The sequence below is a fragment of the Pleurodeles waltl genome, chromosome 4_2 (genome assembly GCF_031143425.1).
Source record: "Pleurodeles waltl isolate 20211129_DDA chromosome 4_2, aPleWal1.hap1.20221129, whole genome shotgun sequence".
Taxonomy (NCBI): domain Eukaryota; kingdom Metazoa; phylum Chordata; class Amphibia; order Caudata; family Salamandridae; genus Pleurodeles; species Pleurodeles waltl.
The window spans coordinates 672,019,964-672,040,601 of NC_090443.1; the positions used below are offsets into that span (position 1 = coordinate 672,019,964).

Here is a 20,638-nt window from a genome sequence, read left to right on the forward strand (position 1 = left end):
AACTCGTCAATCTTTAGCACCTTGAGACCCCCGGGTGATAAGTCATGCTCTACAATAATTTGATTGATTGATCCATCTGAGGAGCTCTCCCGTTCCCCAGGGCTGTAGCCCACATTGGTAGATTCCCTCTATATGTGGCCCTATGAATAAGCATGCCGCCTCTGGGAGTTTTAGGGTTTTTGTCCGTTAAAATATATGAGTGTAGAAGATTGGTCTTTAAGGCGTAAGACTTTCATGTTCAGTTCTCTTAGGAACAACCCCCTTAGGCACTATGCTGTTAAACCGATAAAGTGAGCCGTCCGGAATTGGCCAGCTGGGCCAGATGAGGAAGACAGGATCACAACATAGGTGGTCCACTTGACAATTATACTATACCGGCATTATTTTCATGCACACAGTCTCACTATCTCCAGCTGACTGTGTCAATGTTTGTTATGCGAACCCCATGGCTTTGTCAATTTGCCTCTTCTTTTTGATTTCTCTGGTCACCCGTGTGATCTAATCTGGCACTTTAATGAGTTCAGAAATATATATCTGCAGCACCTAGTAAGAGATAAGGTATGCTGATGAACATATGAAAGGTAGATTTTCAAAAACAATGTGTTCAAATCAGAAAATATCAGGCTTGAAATAACCACAGTTTGGAGAACTAACTCACTGCTAAAAAGGGAGGGAGTGCCACACAACACACATATTGCCCACAGGTACACCTTTGAGCATCTTTTTCTGCATTCCATATTTATCCCAAGGGAATTTAATTCTTCCTTAAAGGGAACTATTCAAGAAGGCGTTTTCAGCTTAAACCATAGGTTTATGGCAAAAATACCCCATTTACGCCTGCTAAGATGTCACTAAGGGATTCGTAACAGACCTAAATACATTTAGTACTTTTGATTCCTTTGTCATGATTTCCCATCCTGGAAATGGTCAGAGATTTACTCAATCCAAAGGCTAGCCTTCCAGGAATGGCAACAGATTACCCCACAGGAATCCCAGGAGTGTAAGCAAAGAGACTTCTCCTTGGGGATAAAATGTTTCCTTTGTAGATAAAAAAAGTGCATTTGGTCTGTCCCGTCATTCTCTTGATGCCGAATTCTATGCTATGTAGAATTCCACTCAAAGGGAATGAGGCCCCTTGGGAAATGACACAGGACATTTTAGTACGCCTGGAAACCAGCCTCTAGTGTAGTTTTACAGGCACCTTGTTAATTATGTTCCTGCATATTGGTGCAGATTAACCAGTTTATGGGTGAATAAGTCTCATAGTTTTTGCCAGACTCCTTTCTTTATGCAAAGATCCTTTGGGTGATGGGCGAAATATAAATATGAACTTAATCCTCTAATCTCCCTCCATCCCTTGTATTTATAGCCCTAATGTCAGTACTGACCACTTTTCTATGAAGGGTAAAGTTATCACAAACACTCCTAGTGGTTTTAGTCCAAATGTATCTATATGTTGTTATGCTTTATTCCTGATACAATAGAAACTGTGTCTACAGTTCAACTTCTGTTCCTTCTGAGAGACTATTTTGGGCCAGTCTAAGAACATCCAATACACTGAAAATTAGGACACTCAGAATAGATCTATTTCTTAACAAACATACACCATGAAAAAAAAAAAACCTCTGCATGAAAATCCACTTAATATTATTACCATGGGGCCATTCCGTCACTCTGCACTTTTTTTTTTTTTTTTTAATTAAATGCTATCTCGCTATCTCTTAAACACAGGGAAAAATGTAAGCATGTTGTGCCCTGCTAATAAGTACATACATACTCCATCCCCTTTTTCTTTGTCTGCAAATATAAGATGGGGGAAAATCAAAACAAGAAAATGTAGTTGAGAGCTCAAAGCTACAGTATACATGTATAGGTGGGCATTGGGCCCATCATCAAAAAGCAAATCTCTCCCCAGCCATTCATAGATGTCCGTCAGAGATGCAAGTTAAAAACGCAGGACTTTGCCCCCTTCTAGTGGTCTGGCCAGTTGGGAGAGAAAGAAGGAGAAATGAAGAGGCAGCAGTATGCACTGTCCCTGTCCAACCGCAGCAGGCAATGGCGAATATAACGTTAGATGTCACACCCTGCCTGATAACAGTGGGTTTGATTTCTTTCCTCCCCTGCCTTGCATAAGGTATGATGCATTCAGACACCAACCTAGCTTTACGGTAGAAGGGCAATTTTATACTAGCACAATGACAACTAACCTCTGCCTTGCTGCTAGTCTACCCTATAACCCTTTACAAGAGGGGATTATTGGCAAGTATCTGAGAAGGTAGAAGTTCAACGGGAAAAGAGTGCAGAAGTGTCCATCAAGGGAACAATGTTAATGGATAGCCGTTGAGCTGAGTCGCAGTGAAAATGTTTGCCTTCAGACTATGGGTCTGATTACGATCTTGGCAGATGAAATACTCCGTCAAAAATGTGAGAGATATTCCATCCGCCATATTTCTGCCATATTACGAGTTACATAGGGTACAATGGAACTGTAATTTGGCAGACAGGATATTTCTCACCCTTGTGACGAAGTAATCCCATTCGCCAAGATCATTAGCAGTCCCTTAGTCACTGAAATGGAAGTCCAAAACATCCAGTGGAACGAAGCAGAAGGCTGTAGCCAAAGACAATTCCATGAGGAAGAAAGGCTGAAATAGATTTGCTGATGCAGAGAAGAACGTAGCTGGAGAAGCAGCAAAGTCAATCCGACCAGCAATGCCACTTGGATAGATAGGCAAGAAGGTTGGTCCTGGTCTCCTCCTGGTTCTCAGAGCACTTTTTGGCTAAATTTTGTCTGTCATCAGTTTTGGAAACTGCCCATCTGGGCACCTTCAGCACCACAACCAGGGGCACAGGAGTGGATGGAGACCTTCGGGGGGGGGGGGGGGGTGTTCATGACTCAATCCAGTTTTGTGTTAAATATGGTAGAAATCTGTTATGTTGCTTTGGCTGTGGACAGGAGGCTAGCAAACTAACCCTTGAAGTCACTTCTGGAAATCCTGAGTGGAGGTGAAGATGTTGGGCTCAACAGCAGGGCTGGCCCCCCAGGGTTCACGGTAGGATCCAGGCAGCAAAGCAGTCCTTTTAGAAAGAGCAGCAGTCTGGCAGAGTCCAAAGCAGGTGACAAAAGCAGGCAATCCTCTGAGAGTCTTTCCGTAGTTTCAGTAATGAACTAGAGTGGGTCTGAGAGCCTTATTTTTATACCCTGATGCCCTACTCCTTTAAGGTGAGAGACGTTCTGGAAATGTTCTTTGAAATTCTGGGAGTTTCCTACCTTCTCTGCCCTGGATCCAAGCTGGCTGTACTGAAAATACAGGGTTGTTAAGCCTATTGTGAGGAGATAGGACACAGACTATTCGGGCCCATGTAAGGCTGTACTCAGCTTCGCCCCCCTCCCTCTTCTTCCTGCCAGTTAATGGGCCATTCAGTCACTGCTAATCCTTCTTTTGTGTGACCGTCTGGGAGGAATTCAAAAAGTTATAACTGTCAGCTACATCCAGTCATGAACTCAAGACACAAAGACCTAAGGGCTGGAAAATGTCAACTTCCTAAAAGTGGCAATTTAAAAAATGTAATGATAACTCTGACTTTATCATGAAACAGGGTTTACCATTACAAGTTCATTGGCACCAAACAATATATCTACCTCTTCTCATTTAGGAATTACAGCTTCCTACATGTAATAAGGAATCCCCGATGTTACTCAATGGGAGGGGTAGGCCTCACAGTAATGTAAAAACTAGTTTGGGAGTTTTTCCGTACCAGGACAGATAAAACTTAAAAGTACATGCCCTACCTTTTAATTACATGGCACACTGCCCTATGGGCTACCTACGGCCATGGGCCAACCTTAGGGGTGGCATAGGTTATATAAGGCATGGCAAGGGGTCTTAAATGCTCAGTCAACACGGCAATGAGGAACTGCATTCATGTAGCAATGACAGGTTGGAGACATGTTTTAAAGTGCTATTTAAGTGGGTGGCACAATAGGTGCTACAGGCCAACTATTCTCATTTAATTTAGAGGCCTTAGGTATATGGTACACCACTCTAGAAGGGACTTACACGTAAATTAGACATGCTAACCAGGTATAAACCATGTTTAGGGGAGTAAGCACAAGCACTTTAGCACCGGTCAGCATTGGTAAAGTGCACACAGTCCAAAGGACAACAGAACAAAAATCCAGATAAAGTGGAGGCAAGCAGGCAAAATGTTTGGAGGAAGACTACCCTAGGTCAGACAGGTCTAACACATACTTTATGGTGTATACTCCCCATAACAGTATCTCTATATGATGGTGGTTATTCTGAAATTTCCTGGCATTTAACATCACTTGCCTAGCACATGACCATTTTATACAACTGTCGGAATAATGCAATTTTGCACTGTTCCCTCAGTAAGACTGGTTTATGTGTAAGCATTCAGATATCTTTTTGACATTTCCACCTAGTCTATGAACTGTGGTCTATGTCTATACATGTGGTCACAACCCAATTATGCTTCTTTGTAATAGGCAGATTGGTTCTTGGTTGGCCCTTTGATTAAGGGTGATCATTTGTTTTATAGGGAGTTCAGTGCAACTTCAAAAGACTCATTGATATAACCTTTTTGAACACTGGTAGGCCTTCACCTGGTGTTGATGCAGTAAATATAATCAAAGAAACTATTTGATCCTCTTAGTCACATGTTTGATCCACTTGCATATGTAACATGGGTTGTATTATGCATATTGTTCTGAATCCCTGTTTTTTGTTTTGTTTCCCTTTCCTTATTAAGTGCAGTGTACTGTTGGGTCACAGTCTGGTCCTCTTGCCCTGATTAAATTGCTGTAATCTCTTTTTGGCAAAGAAACATGTTGCTAGTAGTTTACTATGTTCCGAGCATGCTAAAAGGTTTGTAATCATGCTTCAAAGGTCTACTACTTAAACCTGTTTTTGGTTACTTCAGAGAGATTTTTGATGCTGCCTTGGTTATCGATGATTCAGAGAGTGAAGAGGGAATTATCAGATTTTGTTTTTTAGAGGACCTTCTTTTCTTTGATGCAGGTATTAACACATCGTTTTAGGCTATTCTTCACAGTGCATAATGGAGTAATGGCCTTTATCCTGCATACATAGTAAAGTGTTGATAGTGAGATACTAGCCAGTCGGTAACACTTTTGAACAGGCTTCTGGTGATTATCTGCAGGAGACACTTCCTATTTTTTACATCAATGAATCTTACTGTTTGACACTACATATATTTTTTAATTTTCCTTAATACCCCTACTGAAGAGTCCCTACGATAGGGGGATTGGCCTTTAGTTTGAAACTATAAAAGGACAAGTAAAGTACAGCATATATAATTTTTCGAGTGACAGCAGACTGGGGTTCTTGTTTTGCATCAAATGTCCCCTCTCCCAAACTGCCAATTTGCAGAGTTGATTTGCTTTTATCCCCCACCATATCCTAGGATGGCTACAGCTACTACTTCAACTCCCTTGTGGCCTTGCCGTACAGTCAGGATGGAGGGATTGCCACATCTCACACCTCTCTCAGGCATTTCTTTAATGTGAAATAAGGAGGATTTTGTATCTTCCTGCTTCACCTAAGGACAGGGTGCTACCTGTTTACCTCTGCTTTGCCAAAGGGCAGAGTAATTGTTACACTCTTCAGAGTATTGCCAAAGTATAGTTACATCTTCCCACTTTTTAACGTGCCCAAGTTAGGGGTTTAAAACAAATAACAAAAAGAGGATAGCCAGCTACCTACTGCCCCATCCTGTTTGCAAAGGAGATAAGGGTGCAAGATAGATCTGATCTGCTTTACTCTTTACTAGGGCAGGATTTAACACCAGTGGTACCCTGTGTGACAACCCCTGCTGGTGCCCCCAACTCCCTCTTCATGGACTTCCCCACCACCACTGTCCAAAAGTACCCCTCTTCCCTACACATCCCCTCTCTCACATTTATTTTATTCATCCCATATCGCCACTCTTACCAGTGTGGGGTGTCAGAGCACCGCACATCACACACACACTACATGTAGTGAATCAATCACACATATAGAAATCAGTGCACAGGAAAAGCTACATAAGGTATAGATCTCCAGAAGGTCTAGGAGCCACACGCCATCCATGCTTTTAATCATATAAAATATTTTAAAAGCCAGTGCCTCCCAACACGGCGTCAGGTGTGGTGGCACCACTTGCTTTGCCATAAAGCCAGACCTGCTTTTCACTGCCTGGCAGCATGTGTTGGGAAGCGCAGGTGCCCTTGCACCATTTTTGCAATGAAGCACATGGTACAGCTGATGACTGCCCTTCTCCTTCATGGCATGCAATGAAGGAGCAGCGCAGCATAAAGGCATGTCATTACTCTATAGTTATTTTTAAGAGAACAGTAAGACCTCTGCATTCAGCTCTATTGCTCTGTGCCACATAGTATTTTGCAGCCTGCATAGGACTGACATAACTGTACCCTTCCCCTTCTATTTTCATTCATTTATTTACTCTATGCCCTCAGTCAAGGCATGTGAGGGGGCACACACTGCTCCCACTCTTAAGCTATGTAAAGGTAGTTTTAAAACATGGCCCTCACACCCCTGGGAAGGTCAGGGTAGTTAGAAAAGCAAAAGCTTTTATCCATGGGGCTTATTATCCCTAATGTACCCACCATTAGGTGGGCAGAACACATTTATGATCTCTTTTAACACTGTGTAAATTGCAGCACAATGAATCTCAGAATGCCCTTTGCAATGCAAGGAGAAAGAAGGGGGACACATCATCTATTTTGCCACTGGGCAAAGTATCAGTGTGGTACTTTATGTTCTAACCCTCTCTGTGCTTGAGTAAGGCACGGTCTGTGACCGAGGAAGGCATGGGTGTACACACAAAAACAACATCAGCAGCAATAACGGAGGCACTGATCAGCTGGAAAGTGGCAGGCACAGCACACTATTCATAAAGGTGAACGAGCGGCTGGGAGAAGTTGTCATCTGTTTCAGTTCTCGTTTGGCTGCATATTCTTGAGGCACTGTACAGTAACAACTGACTGGAAGTCATGTATGCAATTGCAAGCAGGGTAGCAGCACAGCAGGCATCTAATCTACCCCGTCTTCCGTTGCACAACAGATGTGTGGAAAAGTGGGGGCAGACAGACAACCCTGGCAAATAACATTCTAATGTGGTGCACCTAGCAAAATAGAAGACCTGTAACCCCTAAGAAACAATTACATTATTTAAACTTTCCAGTGAATGGCAGTTATGATTCAAGTAGTTATAATAGCTCTAATGCCAAAAAAAAAAAGAACATTCCCAAGGGAAAGTACTACACTTATGGTAGCTCACAAAACCACCAACAATAGGAAAATAACAGACTATAAAATTCACAATACAAATCACAATAATCCTCCTAAAAAATGTGGATTTGAATAGAGAAATATGTGATTTGTTTATGAAAACAACCCAAAGAAAAGTACAAAGGGTGGACAGGTGAGACAAGCTACACAGGATGAGTTAAAGCGAGTAATATTCGAAAGGCGATCACTAATGAATGAGTATATTCTACTGAAAAGGAAAACAACACCATAGATAACACTATAAAGCACTCAATGCTTCCATGGTCTTGCTGTGAAATATGAACAATAAATACATAAATACAAAAAATACATACATATTACCAGGGCAAATTGCATGGGGACAAGCAGTTGGTGTCAAGTAAAGCAGACATTGTTTTCAGTATGCAGACATATTTCAAAGCAACAAAACTCCATGAACATACCTAACATTTTACAAAGTATCTAACAAAATAGATTACCATAATATACTTTAAGAAATGTAAAGCCACAAAAAACCAATTATAACTGAACTGTTAGAATTGTGATTTCTGGTTGTCAGAGTATGCACCCTGTATGAGCAGGAACCACTACTTCTCATAAGGGTAAGTTAGATACACACTTAGAGATACCTCTCTTACACTTAGAGATTAGTAGTTTGGCACAGAGCAGGCAGTCTTATCTAAAGAGACAAAGTATAAAGTAGTTGGGCAACAACCACACACAGTAACACTATGAAAACACCACAAAAAGACTCCACACAGGTTTAGAAAGATAGAAAATATGTATCCGCACAAAACAAGACCAACATGACAAAAATCCAATCAGCAGAAGTAGAGATATACATTTTTAAAGTATAAACTAAAATTTGTGCTTAGAAGTCAATAGTGCTAAAAAGGTTACTTGAGGTCGCACTAGACCAAGGTAAATCCAAAGTTCAGGCAGACAGGACTCATGCAGAGCCCACTGAAAGAGTATCATGATGAAGCAAGCGCCGACATCAAGGATCGATGGAGAGACAATGGGTTGTTTCTGATCCACGCAGTAGGGTTGATGCATCAGTGTCGAGCCTCGCAGTTGGTCGGCATCCAACTTCATTGAGACAAATACAATTCATAGCTATTGAACCTCATGGTTGGGTCCCGCCTCATCGTCGACTCGGTAATGCATCAGCATCGGAGGGTACTGTGTCAGTTCAGAGCGGTGCAAAGGCTTGGATGCATCAGATCTTGCAGAAAAGACAGCTGCAAACCCACTTCCAAGGCCCAGGGTTGGATTGGCACTTCAGGCAATGGTAGGACTCCCAGATGACAGAGTCCAGCAACAAAAGAAGAGTTTCAGGCAGACTTTTCTGTCCCTGAGACTGCAGGAGATTAGGGGGCAATCCCGCTGAGCCACTCTGGGTCAGATGAGAGGGTCCAGTCCTTCTTCAGCTAGAAAAAGATCAGCAGGCAGCAGGGTAACTCATCAAGACAGAGAGCAGTCCTTCTTGGAAAACAGTCTAGTAGCTTGGCTCTTCTTGTAGCACAGGAGACCTCATTCTAAGTAGAGTTCTACCTAGGTCCAGCAGTGTACCAATTTTGAAGGGGTCAGAGACTTACTTATACCCAAATGTGCCTTTGATATAAGGGTGACTTCAAAGAAGGGTCTTTGAAGTGCACAGAGGTCCTTGCTTCCTAGCCCTGGCTCCAGACAACCAGCAGGGGTTAGTCAGCCCTTTGTGTGGGAACAGACACTTCCCTATTCAAGTGTGGGCTCCCTTCCGCCCTTCCTGCCCAGGAAGGCCCATCAGAATGCAGATGAATGCAGATGAGTGTTCAAGCACACCTAACCATCCTGGTTTGTGGCCGTCTAGAAGGAATACACAAAGTGTAGCCGTAACCCACCCCAGACATGTATTGAAACCCGGATGCAAGGCACAGTGTTGCGGCGCTGCGAACGGCACAAGCCGAACATTCGGCTCGGGCCGCAGCACGCGGTCCTCAGACGCGACGCGCCCCCAGTCTGCTTTGTAATTTAAGAGGCCCCAAATTGGGGCCTCGTTCTTTTTCCATGCACCGCGTGTCTAGGCAGGTCTGACCCCCCACTCACCTGTTCTTTTCTTTTCTTCTTTTCTTTGGACATCTGGTTGTGCCTTCCTTTATGTTTTTTTTCCCCCTTCCCATGTTACCCTTCTCTTCCCAGCATTCCTTGTTCCCTATTCTCTATGGTTCCTAGTCCATTCTGTTCTATGTGCTTTTCCCTATCCAAGATGGTGTCCTTTTACTTCCTGTTGGTCGTTTCCTGTTTGTTGGTATTTAAGGGCTGTGATTCTTTCTCTCCTTGCGCTGCAACACTTTCTGTTTGGATGGTATCTTCGCTCCTGCTTCCTTGTATTCCTGTGTTGGTTTTCGTCAGTTCCAGTATATTTTTTCCTGTATTTGCTCCTGCTGTCACCTCTTCTTTTTTGTTCCTGTTGTAGGAACCTATCTTTGTGGAGGTTTTTTCCCCTTTCATGGGTTTTTTCCCCTCTGGCGCTACTTCTGAGGGACACAGTCTGCTCTTGGCGTACCCATTGTCTGCAGCGCCGTGCCTACCAGAAAGAGTTGCCTCTACTTGGGCCAAGGCCGAACATTCAAGAACAGGATCCACGCCACTCGCTCTGCAGCCTCCAGGGTAAAGCAGCACGTAAGTTGTGACACACAGAGGAGTAAGAACAGAGAAATGGCAACTTTCTTAAAGTGGCATTTGTAAAATAGCAATGTTAAATCCGACTTTACCAGTAAAGAGGATTTATCATCACCATTCCAATGATATGAAACATGATGTAACTACTCGTTTCTGATCAGGAATTACAGCTTTAAAGTATTTTAAGGAATTCCCAATGCTGGTCTATGAGAGGAGTAGGCCACACAGTAGTGAAAAATGACTTTGGGAATTTTTCACTATCAGGACAGAGTAAAACTTACAAGCACATGTGCTGCCTTTTACTTATATAGCACTCTGCTATATGGGATACCTACGGCCTACCTTAGGAGTGACGTATGTAATATAAGGGAAGTGTAATGCTTGGCAGGGGGTTTTAAATGGCAGGTTAAGGTGGCAGTGAAATTGCACACACAGGTTATGCAATGGCAGACCTGAGGCAGCTTTGAAAGGTTACTGGTGTGGGTGGCATAATCAGTGCTGTTGGCCCACTAGTAGCACTTATTTACAGGGCCTGGGCACATGTAAGGCCCTTTACTAGGGACTTATAAATAAATTAAATATGCCAATTATGGATACGCCAATTTTACCATGTTTTAAGGAAAGAACACACACACCTTAGCACTGGTCAGCAGTGGTAAATTGCTCAGAGTCCTAAGGCCAACAAAAAGATACAGCAAAAATGTGAGGCAAATAGGCAAATGTTTGGGGGCGACAATCCTAAGGCTGACAAGTCTAACATGGAATTTTTCTGGTATGAAAAAACTTGTGGCCCAGTCTGCATGAAAGGTAACTTCAAACATAGATTTGTTATGCAAATGAAGAACGCAAGACCACTATTTGCTTTTTCAGTAAGGGAAAATTCAAGAGATCCTTATAATGTAGCTGATCTGGTATCCGTAAGATTTATATCTGTTAAAAAATGACTGGTATAACTCATAACCTATTTTAATAACATTAAAATAGAGCATTGCAAGTCTTCCTCTGACTGTAAACCACAATTTTGTTTTTGCCACACACGGCATACACATTTCTCATAGATAACAATTGTGAAAAAAACGTACCTATGACCAGGATAATTTTGGGTCGAGGTCTTGAAGGATCGAATACTTCATATTCCTCAATAAGTTCTGCTGTTTCTGTCATGTCTGTGTCACTTTCAATGGAGAACTGCTGTATTGGAGGCAATCGATCATACCTCCGATATGAATAATTACTACTGTCTGGCAACACTACAAAAATATAAGAACAATAAACAGCGTAAATATTATAACATTGACTATGTAATCAAATGTTTGACTTAAATTTTCATCAATTTGAGGCACACACCTTGGCTAAAATCAAGCTCTACATACCACTAGACTTACACCAGAATCAACTGCTTTAATTGCTCTGAATTAAAAAGTGTTAATCATTTTCTGAAACCCATTTCTTTAAATCAAATGTTTACATGTAAACAAACCATCTAAAAAATGTTTCTTGAAATTTATCGTCATAAAATTTATTGTAACAAAATAACACAAAACCAACCACAAATGAGACAACAGGAAAGAAATAAAAAAACATATTAAACAAAAAATATACACAATTGTAAAAAAACTCATCCTTTTAAATAAGGATCCCTGCTGTAAACCTAAAATAAAACAGCAAGAACCCTTCATGAAAAATGCAATCTAATGATACCAGCGAAGTCCTGCACTTTGTCATGGAAACTCCAGCCATTCAAATTGAGTCCATTCCCAATGGAAACTGAACACTTTACAGAAGCTGACCAAACAGGAGAAGTGGAGGTCTGGCTGTGGTGTACAAATTATTTTTAGTAAACACAATGATCAAGAATAATTCTGCACAAGTATGTGGGTCCTACTTATTAACTCTTCATCAATTCCAATCTTCACCACATCTTCCTCTTAATCAGTAGACCACCATCACACAATGCAACATCTGCAGATACCTTACTGAACTCCATATTTAATATCACAATTCACCAACATGAATCTATGCATTCTAAGAGATCAACACAACTAGTTTAGTACTTCAAAACACTACCACACCACAAATCTAAATTACCATCAGCTATATCTGGAGGAGGCCATAATGCTGATGCAGCATTCACTTCTAAGGACCTTATTTCAGTGCTAAACACACAGTTGTCCATTTGGAAAGATCTCTGTATCATGTACTTGAGCTTAAACATCCCAGTGGTGCCACTTTGAAATACAGTGTGCAAACACATCTCACTTAACGGACCAGGGGAGAGTTTCAACATTGAAAACTACAGCACTCTCCCATGTCGGGAATAGCATCCCCTTGGCGCACTAGTCTGTCCTGAATGGGATTACACCTAGAGTTATACCAACGTTCATCAATGTACTAGATTAATTAACTAGATTATTCTCGACATGGGAGAGCACTATAGTTTTCACTGATCTACACCCATAATCAGAAGGTGATACCCTTTTGCACAGAACTAAAATGAAAAGTTGTTGATCAACCACAGGATTGCCAAGGAGTGCATTGTAATTGTCTTCATTTCAGGAGTTTCAACATTGCCACATTTCAAACAGTACTCTTGGCAATGTGACCAACCAAGCCAGTAAACTAGGTTAAGCAATGGCTTATAAGTGTTTTTGCCAACACGGCTCCACGTAAAGCCTACAGACATAGGTAAACATGCAAGAAGATAGACCGTCTCAACCCAAATATAAACCATGAAAAGGAATATTAGAGCTCAAGAATGACAGTGGAGAAAAATACATTATAAAAAATGCCAAAAGTATGTTACAAAGACAATTATCTAAAAGGCTACCAATAGAAAAGCAGCCAGTCTCACTTGCTACAAACACATAACTCAGAAAGCAATGAGTAAAGTGTTTCTGAAACACTTCAAACAGTAATAAAGTAAAAACATACCACACAAAAAAATCCCACATCAATGTAGAAAAGTAGAGTAGTACGTAATAAATAATTTGACAACAGAACAACAAAAATCTACTTAGTAGAACCGGATACATGCAATTTTAAAGATTTAGGTAAAAATAGCATAAAAAAGCACAAAGCACCTTTAGTGGCTATATGGTCATGCAGACAGGGTGAAAGTCACAAGTTGAAGCTGACTGGAATGGAGAGCGGGCTGGATACACAGATGAAGTAAATCCCACTGAAAGTGAGAAGCAGCAAGAGTGTTGCTTCGTGGATCGCCGTCAAAGTGTGCAGAGAGCAGGCTGGGCATCACAGACGATCTTCGCTGTAGTACAAAGTTCCTGTCAGATAAGGTCCTTGCTAGTGCTTCGTGTTGGTGGTCCCTGTGAGCTGTAGCATGAAGAGCAGCTTAGCTGGACCTTCCCGTCTGTAATGGGCACAAGCTGCAAGATTTTGATGCCAATGGTTTTGCATTTGCAAAAAGCCCAAAAACCTCATGAGAGCTTAAGTGAAGGCACACCAGGGGTCCAGGACATGGGGGGCACCACTTGTGAGTCAGGAACACACTCCAGCAGAGGCCAGCAGGGTTCAGGGAGGTCCAGCTGCCGGTCCACGCAGCAGGTCAGCTGGGTAGTTGCAGGGAGCCTCTGAAGCTTGTTATGTCCCAGTGGCTCTGAACAGGAGGTCAGTTGACTGACCCTTGGAGTCTCTTCAGCAGGGATGAAGGCTGCAGGTCCCATCGTCCTTCTTAGCAAGCAGATCAGCCAACAGCAGAGTAGCAGGCAGCAGAGTGATAGTCCTTCTGGCAGCAAAGCAGCACATCAGTCCTTATTCTGTAGTATCCACAGGTCAAGGAGTGTACTGAAAGATTTGGTGTCTGAGATCCAATATTTATACCTGCTGCTAATGTGGAAGTGGGATACGCTTCCAGAGGATTCCATCCCCAGAGGTACATGGCAATTCCTGCCTTGCTGCCCTGGCCAGAGATTGTCTGGGGTCACAATAGACAGGTGCCAAACCCCGTTCCTGAGAGTGGTCAGGCAGGACCTTTGTGATGTGCAAGTTTGGTAGGTGATAGCTTCTCCTTAACTCGGAATGGCCCATCCTGCCAACACCTAGTTTCCCTTTGTCCTACTCTCTGGGTACAATACACAAAGACCACCTAAACCTAGTCATCTGACCCAGGATACAGGCATCAGAAACCAAATGGCTAGGACAAGAAAACTGGCATTTTCAGAATTGTGATTAAAAATCTGATTTCATCATTGAAGAGGACTTTCAATTACAATTCTTTTGACACCAAACTCTACTTGTCTACCTGCTACCAATTGAAGGTTATCACTTATTAAATGTAATAAAGTAACTCTAATGTAATGATATAGGCGAGGTAGGCCTTACAGTAGTAAAAAACAAAAGGTAAAAGTTGTTCACTACCATGACATGTGAAACTTAAAAGTACAAGTTCCAAACTTTTAAATACATTAAACCCTGCCTTCTGGGATTTTTAGGGCCTACCCTATGGGTGACTTACATGTATTCCAAAGGAAGGTTTGAGCCTGGCACAAAGTTTATTTTGTCAGGGTGAAATGGCAGTTTAAAATTGCACGCACAAGCTGTAATGGCAGGTCTGAGACATGTTTAAAGGGAACTTAAGTGGGTGGGCAATTAGTGCTTCAAGGCTTAAGAGTGTACATGTCGTGCCGCATACTGCAGCGCAAGCCGAACATTCGGCTCGGGCCGCACAACGCGTCTACAGGACGCGGCACGCCCCCAGTCTGCTGTGTACCTTGCGAGACCCCAGATTGGGCATGGGGCCTCGCTCTGTTTATGTGCACCGCGTTTTTCGTGCCCCCTGACCCCTCTTACCTGTTCTTTCCTTTTCTGTTCTTTTCTTCTTTTTCTGGGACATCTGGTTGTGCCTTCCTTTATGTTTTTTCCCCTTTCCCATGTTACCTTTTTCCTCCCAGCATTCCTTGTTCCCTATTCTCTATGGTTCCTAGTCTGTTCTATTCTATGTACTTTTCCCTTTCTAAGATGGTGTCCTTTAACTTCCTGTTGGTCGTTTCCTGTTTAGTGGTATTTAAGGGATGTGTTTTCTTTCTTTCCTTGCGCTGCAACACTTTCTGTTTTGATGGTGTCTTCGCTCCTGATTCTTAGCCTATCGGTTCTGGATCTCGGCAATTCTGTGTATTACTTATATTTTGCCTCTGTTGATTCCTGTTCTTTTGTTCCTGTTTCAGGAATCTGTCTGTTTGGAGTTTTTTTCCCCTTTTCAGGTTTTTTTTTCCCTCTGGCGCTATTTCTGAAGGGCATGGTCTGTTCTTGGCGTTTCCATTGCCTACAGCACCGTGGCTACCAGAAAGAGTCGCCCCTTTCTGGGCCAAAGCCGAACATTCAAGACCCACGCCACTCGATCTGCGGATTCCAGGCGTAAGCAGCATGTGAGTCGTGACAGATTGCAGCGCCAAATTCTCCCGACGTCCTCTAACACCATGGATGATACGGTGGCGGCTGCTGCAGATCCTGATCAATCTCTTCTGACAACTATTCAGCAACAAGCTCAGGAATTGCAACAACTACGCAATGAAAATGCTGCGTTATGACAGGCTTTGGCTTTCCGTAGTGGCGATGTTCCGACTATCTCCGCCTCTACTCCTCGTTTCTCTGGTGAACCAACTAAACTACGTGAATTCCTTGATGCATTAACAGTGTATTTCACCTTCCGACCTACCCAATTCTCCCATGACAGGACAAAGGTGGGTTATCTTATCAGTGCATTATCCGGTCCTGCCTTGGCCTGGGCAACCCCGACGGTATCATCCAACGACCCGGTATTGTCGGACTATTCCGCCTTTGTGAATCGCTTCAAACAAATGTTTAGTCGTCCAGAATTGGAGGCCTCTGCGGAAGAAGCCTTATGTGACATCCAACAAGGCTCACAAGATGTCCTTCAATATATTACGCGTTTTAGTCAGCTAGCGGCAGAGACCACCTGGGTGGAACGTACTCTGGTGACTTTGTTTCGCAGAGGACTTAAAGAAGAAATAAAAGATGAGTTAGTACACTCCACCAGAGTTGAAGATCTTCGTGGTCTGATGGATCAAGCACTTTCCATCGAGTACCGTCTTCAAGAACGACGATTGGAGAAGAGAAACAATAGAGGATCTTCCCAGCCAAGCAACTCACAGGTTTATCTGCATCGTTCTGAGGAACCTCGCCCTCCTGCTAGAGACATAGAGGGAGAACCCATGCAAGTGGATACTACTCGAGGCCCGCTCTCCGTTAGCGAGCGGGAAGACAGACGTAAGAAAGGATTGTGTCTGTACTGTGGTGCTGCTGGCCACATGCTTCGTACCTGCCCTGTACGTCCTCAAAGGCCATCGGGAAACGCCACTTCCCGTCCTCTGTAAGAAGGGAGGGGACGGGATCATCGGCTATACCTTCCATCAGTTCATTTAAGGACAATACCACGTCCTTGTTCATGTTACCTGTCATGTTACAGCTACCTGACGGCCGTCAAGAAGGAACTATGGCCTTGCTAGATTGTGGTGCTAGTGGTATTTACATGGATAAGACTTGGGCCACTACTCAACAAATTCCAACACAACCCAAAGAAATTCCAGAACAAGTGCACACAGTGGATGGATCCTTGATATCCTCTGGTCCAGTCGATACTACTACCCTGTCGTTAAGTTTACAGTTTGGTAACCATCAAGAACACATCTCCGTTGATCTCATATCATCCCCCAACCATACCATCATTCTAGGAATTCCGTGGTTCATAAGACATAATCCGTATGTGAATTGGGAAACCCGGACTATTTCCTTGTCTTCACAGTTTTGTCATGAGAACTGTTTTGCTTCCGACAAATATTGGTCACCTAAAAGATTGACACCTACTGAAAGTACTACCGGATATTCCATCAATACTGTCCAAGGAGTCCCTGAACACTATTTAGAATTTCAAGATGTGTTCCAAAAACCATCCAGACCTGTGTTACCTCCACATCGAGATTACGATTGTGCTATTCCCTTGGAACCTGGAACTGTTGTTCCCTTTGGGAGGATGTATTCCCTCATGGAACCCGAAAAGGAAGTTCTCAAGGAGTATCTGGAAGAGAATTTACAAAGTGGTCTTATTGTTCCATCGTCTTCTCCGGCAGGGGCTCCCCTCTTTTTTGTACCCAAGAAGACAAAGGATCTTCGTCCTTGCCTGGATTTTCGAGGCCTGAATAAGATAACTATAAAGGATCGTTATCCTTTGCCTCTCATCAAGGATATTCTAGAGGCAGTCAGAGGGGCTCAACGTTTTACCAAACTGGATCTACGGGGAGCCTACCACCTTTTGCGTATTAAAGAAGGAGACGAGTGGAAAACAGCTTTCAGGACCCCATTTACTTAGACGATATTCTTATTTATTCTAGACGTACCAAACTCCATTCTTCTCACGTGAAACAAGTCCTTCAAAGACTCCGGGAACATCAACTATCTTGCAAACCAGAAAAGTGTGAGTTTGACAAGACGGAAGTCAAATATCTGGGTTACCATTTAAGTCCCACCGGCATAGCTATGGACCAAGAAAAGGTACAAGCCATCCTAGATTGGCCTTCTCCTTCTTCTATTAAGGAAACACAATGTTTTCTAGGATTAGCAAACTTTTATCGGCAGTTTATCTTAGACTTTGCGAAACAAACCAGCCACATAACCCACATTTTAAAGAAGGAAAATGTAACTAAAGGTTTTGTCTGGACTAAGGCGGCTGAAACAGCTTTTCAAGGTTTAAAGAAGGCTTTCACTCAAGCCCCCATCTTGAGACACCCAGATACCAACAAACAATTCATTGTAGTTACCGATGCTTCCGAAAGAGCCATCTGAGCTGTCTTACTCCAACAACAAGAAGATGATGGTCTTGAACATCCTGTTTTCTATTTGTCCCATGTACTCTCTACATCGGAACAACATTACTCAGTACTAGAAAGGGAGTTATTAGCTCTGAAAACAGCCTGCCTAGAATGGAGACAGTTTCTTATGGGTTCCAAGGAGCCTTTTGAGGTGAGAACAGACCATCGTAATCTACAATGTTTACGTAATTTTGTATGCCAGAATAGTTGCCAGGCTCGTTGGGCCTTTTTCTTCAGTCAGTATGATTTTTACATCACCTATATTCCTGGATCCCAAAACATTCTGGCTGATGCTCTGTCTCGCCGTTATCCAGAGTGTACTCCTACCCCATCTCAGTATCTACTTGAACCTAGTAAGATCATCGGAGTAGCTCAGTCTTTCCTGGATGAGGTACAACTGGAATACTCCAGCCTGTCTGACCAAGAAGTAGAGAAACTAAAACCCCTTATATATAAAAAGCAAGGATATTATTATTATCAGAATCTGTTGTTCCTTCCTACTAACAGAGTTAGAGAAAAGGCATTACAAATGTGCCATGATTCGCCGGTTGCTGGTCATAGAGGCATCAAGGCCACACAAGAACTTCTCTCGCGATTTTTCTGGTGGCCTACCTGGAAATCGGATGTTGAAAGATACGTTCAGGCTTGTCCCATTTGTGCCCAAGTCAAGATTCCCCGTACCAGACCTGCAGGATGACTACAGCCATTGCCTGTTCCACCAGCTCCCTGGCACACCATTTCTACTAACTTCGTGTGTTCGCTCCCTCCATCAGCAGGAAACAGGGTGATCATGGTCACTGTTGATTCCTTTACTAAGATGGCTCACTTTACTGCCCTGAAAAGATTACCTATGTCCCAAGAACTAAGCCAGATATTTATCTATCATATTTTCCGTCTCCATGGACTTCCACATACCATTGTCTCTGACAGAGGACCTCAGTACATTTCCCGGTTTTGGAAATATTTTTGTAGGACACTAAATATCAATATAGCACTGTCATCGGGTTTCCATCCTCAGACCAATGGACCGACCGAGCGTCTGAACCAAGGATTAGAGCAATACCTTTGTTGTTTTTGTAATTCTACCCAGAGCAACTGGAACACTTATCTCCCTATTGCTGAATTCTCCTACAATAATACTGTCCATAGTGCCTCCAAGGTCACTCCTTTTTTCTGTTCTTATGGCTATCATCCTACTTCTTTTCCTACTTCTCCTCAGTCTACCTCTCCTCTGCCTGCGGTTACTTCCCTTTCCAGACGACTTCTACAAATCCATAGACTAATTCGATCCAATTTGTTGAACACCAAGAGATATATGAAGAAAATAGCAGACAAGAAACGTAGGAACATTCCAGACTATCACCTTCAGGATAAAGTCTGGCTTTCATCCAAATTCTTGCCCTTACGCCTTTCTCAGAATAAGTTCACACCCCGCTACTACGGGCCTTTCTGTATCCTTCAGCTGATTAATCCTGTCATTGTCCGTCTTCACTTGCCTCGTACATGGAAAATTCATCCGGTCTTTCATGTTTCCCAGCTCAAACCTTATGTACCTGACCCTTACTCTAGTCAGTTTTCTTGTCCTCCTCCTGTGTTAGTGGATGATGTACCTGAATATGAGGTACAAGAAATTTGTGACTCTCGTATTTTTCACAAACGTCTTCAGTATCTGATTCATTGGAAGGGTTATCCTCTCAGTGAATGCTCTTGGGAAGATGCATCTTCTGTTCATGCACCTCTTCTGATTCGTCGTTTTCACCGCTTATTTCCACACAAACCTGGGCCTTCGGGGGGGGACCTACTGTTGCGCCGCGTACTGCAGCGCAAGCCGAACATTTGGCTCGGGCCGCACAACGCATCTACAGGATGCGGTGCGCCCCCAGTCTGCTGTGTACCTTGCGAGGCCCCAGATTGGGCATGGGGCCTCGCTCTGTTTATGTGCACCGCGTTTTTCGTGCCCCCTGACCCATCTTACCTGTTCTTTCCTTTTCTGTTCTTTTCTTCTTTTTCTGGGACATCTGGTTGTACCTTCCTTTATGTTTTTTCCCCTTTCCCATGTTACCTTTTTCCTCCCAGCATTCCTTGTTCCCTATTCTCTATGGTTCCTAGTCTATTCTATTCTATGTACTTTTCCCTTTCTAAGATGGTGTCCTTTGACTTCCTGTTGGTCGTTTCCTGTTTAGTGGTATTTAAGGGATGTGTTTTCTTTCTTTCCTTGCGCTGCAACACTTTCTGTTTTGATGGTGTCTTCGCTCCTGATTCTTAGCCTATTGGTTCTGGATCTCGTCAATTCTGTGTATTACTTATATTTTGCCTCTGTTGATTCCTGTTCTTTTGTTCCTGTTTCAGGAATCTGTCTGTTTGGAGGTTTTTTCCCCTTTTCAGGTTTTTTTTCCCTCTGGCGCTATTTCTGAAGGGCACGGTCTGTTCTTGGCGTTTCCATTGCCTACAGCAACGTGGCTACCAGAAAGAGTCACCCCTTTCTGGGCCAAAGCCGAACATTCAAGACCCACGCCACTCGATCTGCGGATTCCAGGCGTAAGCAGCACATGAGTTGTGACAGAACAAGGATGAGAATATTTATAGCAGAGAAGGGTACGGCTCTGTCTTGGAAATGCACATTGGGATCTCACCAATCCTTTTGTGTGTTTTCAACACTGACCAAGTACAGCCAGCGCTTGAATTTCAGAACTTGTTCAAAGGGAGGGAGGAGGTTACCAGAAACTTTCTCCTAAGTTTGCTTAAGATATATAAGGTTGGGAAACTTGGTGCTGAGGCTGAAGGAACTAATTTATGAAGGTGGATGCATTGCTCTGAAAA

General features: G+C 43.0%; 1 protein-coding gene across 1 annotated transcript in view; it reads right to left on the reverse strand.

Annotated features, from left to right (window-relative positions):
• Positions 1–20,638, reverse strand: part of AK5 (adenylate kinase 5) — a 2,252,667-nt gene that overhangs the window by 2,022,681 nt on the left and 209,348 nt on the right. The window contains exon 3 of the mRNA XM_069232252.1: positions 11,060–11,227. Coding sequence (XP_069088353.1) covers positions 11,060–11,227 — 168 coding nt within the window. The remainder of the gene's footprint in view (positions 1–11,059; positions 11,228–20,638) is intronic.